Source organism: Diabrotica virgifera, chromosome 4, assembly GCF_917563875.1.
Source record: "Diabrotica virgifera virgifera chromosome 4, PGI_DIABVI_V3a".
Lineage (NCBI taxonomy): Eukaryota > Metazoa > Arthropoda > Insecta > Coleoptera > Chrysomelidae > Diabrotica > Diabrotica virgifera.
The window spans coordinates 17141558-17152301 of NC_065446.1; the positions used below are offsets into that span (position 1 = coordinate 17141558).

General features: G+C 34.2%; 1 protein-coding gene across 1 annotated transcript in view; it reads right to left on the reverse strand.

Moving 5' to 3' along the window:
- LOC114333008 (serine protease easter) overlaps positions 1 to 3515 on the reverse strand; it is a 105268-nt gene extending 101753 nt beyond the window's left edge. The window contains exon 1 of the mRNA XM_050648970.1: positions 3375 to 3515. Within this exon, the coding sequence (XP_050504927.1) occupies positions 3375 to 3420 (46 nt within the window). The 5' untranslated portion in view covers positions 3421 to 3515. The remainder of the gene's footprint in view (positions 1 to 3374) is intronic.
- Positions 3516 to 10744: the final 7229 nt, after the last annotated feature.

The window sequence follows — 10744 nt, forward strand, 5'->3', positions numbered from 1 at the left end:
ATCACATTTCAAACAATTTTTTATTTGTAATTTTATTTATCATGGAATCCAGTTATAGTCCAGTGGGTTAGACGAATAACAGGCCTAACCTTGCATTAGGAGCTGCCCCAAATTTAATTCTTTTAGTCTTTTTTAGGGGGGGGTCAATAGTAGTGTAAATTTAAAATCTCGACTGAATTCCGCCATTGCGTTAGCCGCCATCTTGATTTTAAACGAGAACGGTTTTTGCTCAATATCTCCGCCATTTTCAACTTTTCGACAAAAAGTATAACAGCCAAAATTGTTGAAAATGTAATTTTCTATCATTTCTATTTTTACAATTTTTTCGTGCCATCGATATTTTCCGAGTTATAGCGGAAAATAGTGACAGTTATATATAAATAGAGCATAATTATTGAATTATCTCGTTTATTGTTAGTTTTACGACAAAAATGTTCCTATACAAAAATAGAGATAATTAAATTCTACACAATTTTAGTTTCTTTCATTTTTTTGCTACAGTTAATATTTAAGGTAGTATTTATGCGATAATGGCGCGAGCGTAAGACCTGATTGATTTTGTATCAATTGTTTTGGTTCACTATCTACGCCATTTTCAACTTAAATTGTTCCAAATATGATTTCCTACAATTTCTTTTAAAGAATTTTTTTCATGCGGTTGATATTTTCCGAGTTAAGTGGGAAAATAGTAAAAAGTGGTGGGGGAGCATAATTACTGAATTGAATCTTTTTTCCAAGCTGCCCCAAATTTAGGGGAGATCAATGGTAGTGTAAATTTAAAATCTCGACTGAATTCCGCAGTTGCATTAGCCGCCATATTGATTTTAAAAGAGAACCGTTGTTGCTTAATATCTCCGCCATTTTCAACTTTTCGACAAAAACGGAAGGAACTAAAATTGTTGGAAACGCAATTTCCTACAATTTCTTTTCCACAATTTTTTTATGCGATCAAGATCCTCCGAGTTAAGGAGGAAAATAGTGGAAGCGGAAGGGAAGCATAATTATTGAATTGTCTCATTTATTATTAACTTTACGAATTGCTTTAAAATCAATCGGGTCTTACGCTCGCGACTTTACCGCATACGTACTACCCTAAATATTGATTTTATCAAAAAAATGAAAGAGATCAAAATTGTACAAAATTTAATTCTCTTAATTTTTGTATAGGCTAAAATTTGCTGTAAAAGTAATAATAAACGAGATAATTCAATAAATCAATAATTATGCTTTAACTGTCACTGTTTTTCCCATAACTCGGAAAATATGTACCGCACGAAAAAAAATTATAATAAACGAAATTATAGAAAATCGTATTTTCAACAATTTCAGTTTCTATATTTTTTGTCGAAAAGTTGAAAATGGCGGAGATATTGAGCAAAAACGCTTCTCGTTTAAAATCAAGATGGCGGCTAACGCAACGGTTAAATTTAGTCGAGATTTTAAATTTATACTACTATTGACCCCCCTAAAGATTAGAAAAATAAAATTTGGGGCAGCTCCTAATGCAAGGTCAAATGGTATCCCATCTGGGCTATTATTCCATGATTCCAGTTATAAATCCCAATTGGCTTACTGAGAAGGAACTCCAAGTATTCACTGATGCCGAATAAGGTTTATAACAAACAACTAAGTTTATTTAAAAAAAAAAAATAAAAAAACTCCGCTGTTTTTAAGTGTATTTTCTTGTGGCGTATAAAGTACGCCACGCGTGTAGTTATGTTATAACTTGATGCGCGGGTAGTTAAAGGTTATTACAGTGTAATAAGGGAGGAGTTAATTAGGTAATGTTATGAAACAACTAGGCATTCAATGAAAACTAGTAAGGCTCACGAAAATGACGATGAAGGGATCCAAGGCACGAATCCTAACAAGGGAAGGTCCCTCAGATGAAATACAAATGGAGGTAGGCGTCAGACAGGGAGATTCCTTATCAAAAACATATTATTTAATATCGCCATAGAGGGTACAATAAGAGCAGCCAAAATTATGGGAACTGTTATCGAATCTTCAGCCCAACTGATAGCGTATGCAGACGATATTGCACTGGCTAATGAAGACTTGAACACAATGTAGAAGATAATATTAATACTAGATAAAGAAGCAAAGAAGAGGAGGCTAGTATAATAAACCAGAGCAAAACGAAATACCGCAGGTGTTCAAGAGAGAGTACGAACATCGAGAAAGAGATTAAGGTTGGTGCATATACCTTTGAAAGAGTACACTGTTTCAAATATCTGAGAGTGATGGTGAATGGCAGAAATGATAGAAAACGGACGAAATAAATGAAAGCATCCTACTGGGTAATAAAACCTACTAGAACTACCAAAAATTGTTAAAAGAAAAACACATTAAAAAAACAACCAAATTAAAATTTTACAAGACCGCAATCAGGTCAAATATCACCTATGGCGCAGAGACGATGTGCTTAACACAAAAAGATGAAATGAAGTTATAAATCTTAGAGAGAAAGATCATTCGACGAATAATGGGACAGGTGAGGGTAGGTGTAGGCGAATTAAGAAGGTTAACCAATGAAGAAATTAAAGAAGCCATCCAGGGTGAAGACATAACCAAGTTCGCGAAAGCGCAAAAGCTTAGGTGACTGGGACACGCAGAGAGCGCTAAGTCAGATTCTAAGCTAAAGAGAGTAATCTACTGAAGTGCAACAACAAAGACCAAAGAGAAGACAAGTTGGAGAGATCAGGTCTTAGAAGACATAAAAAGCTAAGAATCTACAATTGGAAGGAGCAGTGTGAGGACCGGAAAGAATGGAAGAAAATTAGACAGGGCAAAGTCAAACAACACGCTGCTATAATAATAAAAAGACAACAGCGGATTGATTCACCGCAGCAAATGAATCAGAGAGCCCAAAAGGGCGGCAAACACTCCGCCAGGAGTGAGTAAAGCCATGATGAAACGTTAACAAATTTTTCACAGAACAGTTAAAATACATTAATCATTGAGTGTATATGAAAATTAATAAATTTATATTTAGATAATTGTGTAATATTCCTTTATTTCCTGTATACCCTATTCCACGAATATACGACCCTCTTGGATTATCGCGGCAACGAATATTTTACTGTGCAAAATATGAAGAACGAAAGTAAATTGCAAATTGTATATTGTTGTTTATTGGAGTAATTATTAGAGCAAAATACTTTCGTGCTTCTTATGTTGTACACTAAAATATTCGTTGTCGCGATAATCCAAAACAGTCGTATATTCGTGGAATACACCATATTAACAAATTTATATCATAGGAATAATATAATTCCAAAAATACTTTTTATCTATGTATTTTCTTATTTTAACAAAAAGGTTTTCAACGACTAACGAAGAAATTCTGATAGTTCTTATATATTTGTACTTACCGAGGTTCAGGAATACCACTACAACGATTACAATAATAGCAATCATCTTCCTACACTCTTAACGACCAAGGTATAGTGAACTGTATTTTTGTTTTTAATTATTATAAAGCTTTAATTGAAATTGAAAATATATCTACTATCATCGTCCCACTCAATTACGTAAGTTAAACAATTGCATTTATTGATTAGGTTTTTTATGGGCGACGTTACAGTTCATCAATCTTTTTGAATGCCCAACATTTATTGCCGTTCGTCAGAGCTATCTGGAAACCATGTTGTATATAAATGTTCTTGAAATCCTAAGTGGAACATAGAGCTTCAGTGAAAACGCGTCTTCGGATTGTATTTTGCGCTAAGGCCTTTCCCACATTCCAAGACTTTCCTTGATCTCCTATCTCGTCCATGATGGATTCTATGGCAGTCTTTGAAATACTGGAACTATTTTTTCGGAGTGTGTGACCAATAAAAGCCTACTTTCTGGAATTTTCTTTATTATCTAGGTACCCTTTTTTGTTGGTTCAGGTGTAGTAGATCTTCGTTTCTGATGATATTTGGCCAGAAAATACGACCAATTCTTCGCAGACATTTTTGTTAACAAAGACCTGCAGTTTGTCTGGAAGGGTCTTTGTCACTTTCCAGTTTTTACATCCGTAAAGTAGAACAGACATGACATTTGACTGCAATATTCGAATCTTTCTCCTTGTAGTATACTCGCTAGCATCCTGAATGCTTGTTGAGCTCTTCGTATCCACGAATATCGTCTTCTGTAAAATACCTCCGTTTTCTGTTATGACACTTCCAAGATACGTAAAGCTTTCCACATTTTTAATCTGCATGTTATCGATAGTAAATAGCGTGTTGTTCCTTGCATTTATTATCATGGACTTGGTTTTATTAATATTGATTTTCAAACCTATTTTATTGGTTTCAGTGGAAAGTGTTTCCAATTATTGGTCAGCCACATGTTATAGAATAGAATAAAATAGAAATATGCTTTATTGTCACTGAAAATTTTTACAATTTTATGGACAAAGCTTACATACAGTCAAAAGAAAAATAATATCAATAACAAAAATAACAACTACAATTTCCTAATAGTTATTTATGATATACCTAAGTGTTAAAAGTACAATTTTAAGGCACGCATGTGAAAGTTTGCAGAATGAGCGAAGCGATTTTTGCGTTTGCGTTTTCGTAATCTAACGTTCCAAATTTTTATTTGGCCTATTTGAAATACAGTAGTAAGCAAAAGAAATAGGCACTACTATAGATTACAAACAAAATCGTTTATCAAAAGCGTGTCTAAAATCATCAATTGCTCAACTTGACTGAACTATAACCCATCTATAACCATACATAAGCATAAAGGAACAATATTATAACAGAGCAACCATCGAGTAATAAAAAATATTTTTTTAAACCATCGAGTTAATAAAAAAAGACTTTTTTTACTCAATGAGAGCAACTTAACAAGCACTTATCTAAATTCTCGGAAAGTATCCTATTGTCGTATCGTACTCTCTTAAGTTCAGAATTTGAAAAAATCGTATATGGACCACGTAGATAATATCTTAAAGTTCGAAAGCCGCCAGCCACTTTGAATTAAAAAGCATTCCCGGAACTACTTTATGACTACAGCTGCAAAAGGGCAGTTCATATAATAAATAACATTTTCCGGCATTTTTGTTTAGATTGTTTGAAATATTATGAGTTTGTAGAAATATCTGAATCATTACTATATAATTTTTTGAATTTATTTTCGTTTAAAAAAAATATCATCAGTGGCCTGCTTTTGGCCGCCTGTGTGCATTGCACACATGGTAGCGGCGCGGCGGCCCTGCTTCGGAAAGTACGTTAAGCCGTCGCGTCGTTCCCCCTGGGCTAGTGTGTACCTATTACCTATCGACACTAGTAGTTACCCACTTGAAACAGGGTTAAAGATGCAATTGACGCGAGAACAATCCGAAAGGATCTCCCTGGCAAGGTGATACGATATTATTATTATCTAGATATATGTGGGTAGCTAGCAAACGAGATAGGAATAGGCCTAGGAATACTGCAAAAATAACAGTAAAAATATACATCGTCCTACTATTAAATCAATGAAGTATTTTTTTATTATTATTAAGCATTGATTTAAATTTGATTAAGTAACTTCTCATCCCACTGAAAAGTTAAACAATAGGAAGCTTGTACATATTAAAAATAATTTTTGTTTAATAAACAAATCGAAAGTGTGTTATGATATCATTGTCTTAATAAAATTATTTTTTAATTATTAATTCCTTTTACGTTAGGAATTAATTTCATTTTTTTAAGATAATTTTTTATGTAGGTACCCTTTATGGTAATTTAAATTCGATTCTCTTGCCAAGGCCAAGGGCCTTGCAGGATGGTTTTAGGAGGGAATATCTGGAATCTTTACGCATTATGATGTGATGGTGGTCTGTACCTCTCTGTTTCTGTAACAATACAGAAATACATGGAAAATACTGAGGGAGACCTATCTGAAAAGACTGAGGGAGATAATGAGTACCTCTCGGTTCTTCTTCTGAGAATCTCCTCATTTGTGACCCGGTCAGTCCACGGGATTTTACAGGTTGACTGCCATAAATACCAAATGTGGTACAGTTAACTTGCCATTTATGCTGCAGCTCGTCTAGATCGTGTTAATCCATGAGGCCATGACAAGTTTTATTTGTTAGTTATTTCAGTTTATACCGAGTACCAAATTTAGCCCCTTAATACCGTAAAGCGGGGTTACTTTGCACCATTTATTATTATGTTTTTTTCTTAGAGTGGATATAAAGTTACTTGAAAGAAGATCTGAACTTTTTATTATATACATCTATTGAACTGGTCGTAATATAGCTTTTATTTTAGCTATTTTTTTAGGTATATTGCATAATTAAAAGAAAAACCTAGTTTTATTAGTGGTGCAAAGTATACCCTAGAAGAGTCATACTTTGCACCACTCGATATTTTAATAATATTTGGCTACAAGATGCTTGCTGGTGCATAGTAATCCTACAGGATTTTAAACTTGGCACCAATTAAATGCAAAAAAATGTTCATTGGCCAATTTTTTTAATTTAAACCTACCTACATTTATGAAAGAAGTATAAAAGGAAAAAACATTGCTACATTTTAAATGAATAAGCTTTATTATAACGACAATAGTGAAAATACCATTGAAACTAATCCCACCACAATTTGTCGCATTCTGGAACAATGTACAATCCTCGTCTGGAAATTTTTTTGGGAGGTTTTATGGCACCAATGACATTGTCCCACAAATACCATATTTCGTCGCGTTTTTCTGGCCATTTCCAAGACTTTAACGATTTTGCCATGGCACTGATCATCGCTCCATCATTTTCAATTGATGTTATTACGCCGGGGTAAACATGATCTTCATAGAAAAATAAAACGTACTCACCAATATTTTTTTAACAACATCTAATTCAGAGTTTTTAACTTTTTCAGCAATATTTCTTCCAAGAGAACCGGAGGCGAGTTTTTCATTAAATTCGCTTTCTTCTTCCATCCCTTGCACCTCATTTATTTCATCGTCTGATGAATCCCTGCCTAGTGGAAAGTGGTCGTCCAAAACATTTTCCTCCTCTGAATCATCTACGATTTCTGGCTCAACAGCTTCATGAGGTGTGGAAGTAGATGCTTCAGTTAGATCTTTTAAACTAATTTCAGAATGAGCAATACTTTGTCCTGCCGGAACAGTTATTTTCTTTTTCTTCCCACGTGTCTTAAACTTTGTGGTTTCCTTTCTTTTATCTTCTAAATACTCAATGAAAGTGTTTTCGATATCAGACGAACTTGATTTATTATTTGTTGAATCACTATCAGTTATCACATTAGATCGCTTAGTTGTTTTTAACCGCTCCATGAGCGGTGTTACATCACAAGGAACGATACCACATTTCTTAAATCCGGACTTTAATATCTGATCGCCATTCTTTTGCATTTTTTCGATTAATGACCGTAAAAGCGTTGGAAAATGCTGTTTCTCAAGTACATTTGATCTACTGCCTACATGAGTTTCCTTATTGGGACCGTGCAAGTTCGGCAAAGCGACCCCTATTTCTACGCTCTGTACTATTATTCGCACTTTTCATTATATTGGCCAATTATATTAGTCCTGGTTACTGGATAATTGTCAAGGCCATAGTCCAAAAAAAATAATAAGAAGAAAAAATAAGATTCAGGTTATGTTATGAAAACATCAACAATTGTATGTAGTAAATAAAATTAGTTATTAAAATGCAGTACTGCAAGCAAAATACAATTAATTAAATTTACCTTTATATAATAATTGCATATCATATCAATATTGTGGAGCAATATATAATTTTTCTGCTTCATTGACAGAAGGTATGAAATATACGTCAATTTGACAATTTCAATTGACAATATGAATTATTTAAGATAGTTGCAATATTTCTCCGCGACTCGCGCAGGGTCGTTTCTCGTTTCCCTTTCCAAGTACTTGCACACCGCGAATACAGTCGAACCCGCTTATTGGAATAGCCTTTGTACCAGGCAAAAATATTCTTATAACCGGGATATTCTAATAACCGATCATTGGTGGCTAGTCGAAATAAGTGTACCGAATATACGTAATAATATTATTTACATACTATGCCAATGTGTAGTTTTACATACTATGCCAATATGTATATCATATATGTACACCTACATAATCAGTATATGTAAATGGTTTTAGGTCTTTTTACGTCAATAATACAGTAGTGTAACTACTACTTATCTATGTATGTGTTAAATACCAAATTACATTATACTATATATGTGAATGAATACAGTAGCAGTAGGTAATTAATATAAAATGTATGCAATATGTAGATATGTAAATATTTTCTTATTAAAATGCATATAACAAAATTACTTATTTTTTCTTGAGAAATTATCGGTAATTATAGCTTTTTGTTGTTAATCCGTGCGGTCATCCTTAATCCATTGGTTGAATGGAACTTTTATTGGCGGCAAGAAATGGATGAATTGAATTTAACAAAGCCATAAGCCTCTCTGGGTGAATTCTAAATAAACTGCTTCTAACAATTTTATAGCAGGCAACAGTGCCTTTGTGTAGACAAATAAAAATTACTTTATGACCCATGCATTTGTCGGCTAAAAATCGAATTGGTACTCGTAACAAAGTAATAAATATTTATTACCCTAATAATATCTAATCCATAATCCTTGACGACTGACCATAATAACCAAACATAATTTAAATTTTTAGTAAAATTGTAAAAAAAATAGTCGTTGACCTGCAAAATATGCTAATAAGCGGTATTATCTAATTAGAACCTATTCCAATAAAAGGATAAATTTATTAAGGAGTAAATGGAAACGTTTCGGGAACTCGAATTTATATTCCATAAACCGGGATATTCCCATAACAGGGATTCTAATAAGCGGGTTCGACTGTATTGAGATAAAATTTCCCTCCAGGACTTTTTCATTGGAGCAAAGAATGCAACATCTAACGGTTGTGTAACAGGGGTGCTATTCGGAGTCAAACATATAAAATGAATGTCGTGTTTTCGACACAAATCCAGGACTTCAACATTAATATGAGAAGACAAATTGTCTCCTAAAACGACCTTCTTTCCCTGAATTTTTTTAAGCCAGCAATAGAATAGGGTTAAACCAATTTGCAAATGTCTGTGATTCGAACCAACCAGAGGCAGTATTTGCATAACGTGTACCAGGGGGGCCATTTTCAGTCCAGGTGTCCCACAAATGCTTGGATTTGTACACCACATAAGGAGGTAGTAGCTCACCAGCTGCATTTCCACACATCATAAGAGAAATGCTACTTTTTGAAGAGTTACAAATTCGTTCAGGATATTTAACCTCACGTTTAGTTAACACCTTTTTTTTCCGGGATCATCTGTTAAGTTAGTCTCATCATAATTAAAAATAGCATATGTGGCTCCACACCAGTTATAGTTTGTCTTAAATTTTCAATGTATTCAGTCATTTGATCTGCATTGAGTGCTGCTCTGCTTCGTTTAATGTTTGAGGCTATCCTTGCAGTAAGGTCCTTATGACGACTTAAAATTTATTTGACCCAATCGATACCTGGAGTATTATCCTTAAAGCGAGTAATATTTTTTCCTTGGCGATTTAAATAGCTCTTTATTATTTGCCGCAATTCCATCCCAGTAACCTTTCCTCTTCGTACGAGAATATTGTTGGGTATCCTGGTTTTCCAGCGTGTACTCCTTTTAATTTATAAAATATAGTTCTCCTTGGGATTTTAAAGGTTTCAGCTGCAACTCTTGTGCTCATGCCATCTTTTATGGCTGACAAACATGCCTTCAGATCTTCTTCTGTGTAGTTTGCATATTTGCGAGATCCCAGTTTCCTTTTATAATGTCTGGGCATTTCCTAAAACAATTTTTCTATTTAACTTTTACTCCTGGGGATACTTTGCACCACTTGCAAGTTGGCAGTGCAAAGTATACCCAATTTCACGTCTTAAGTGCACATGTCAACAATGTTTTTTTTTGTTATTGCTATCCTGGTTTAAAACCGTTATTTTAACAACTAAAAATCGCAATCGGTTATGGTATATATCATTAGATGTGTACTTACCAATTTTTGACCGCTGTGACTGTCTGTACTGTATGATTTTGCAAAGCCAAAAAATAATAAATTTTTAAGGTTGATATTCGAATCGTTGCTGATGAATAATTGGCGACCGCAGGCACAATCGCGCGCGTCTTCCTGATGTATTGCGATATTGCCTATGTGTTCTAAAGGTAGTACAAATATCTAAAGAAAATTGAGCGTAGATTTACACAAAATATACTTTTACACGTTCGGTGCAAAGTTACCCTGCTCAGTGCAAAGTAACCCCGTTTGTATGAGTTTATCTTCTGGACTAAGTAACATGTATGGTACTAAAATGACTCTTTGGCAATGCAGGAAAAAGAGGCTGGCAGTCAGCCTCTTATATAGCCACATCTCAAAGAACAGAGAAGACGTAGCATCGCATGCCAAGAGGTTTCCCGATTCTCGCTCTTATCTCTTGGTTGTTGGTCCATTGTTAATTTATTATGGTGCCGAGGTAGTTGTAGTGCCTCACTCTTTCTACAGGGATTTAGTTGGTGTAGATTTGACCTTCTGTTATCTCTTTCTTGTTACTGATCATAAGCTTTGTCTTATTTATGTTTATCTTCCTCCTCTTAAGTACCATCTCTATTGAGGTTGGCGATCAATATGGCAAATTTCTCTCTGTTGTGGGCTTGATGAATTAGGTCATTCCTTGTTGTGGGTCCAATTTCTGATGTTTCGGAGCCAGGATTTTTTCTCTCTTCCTATAC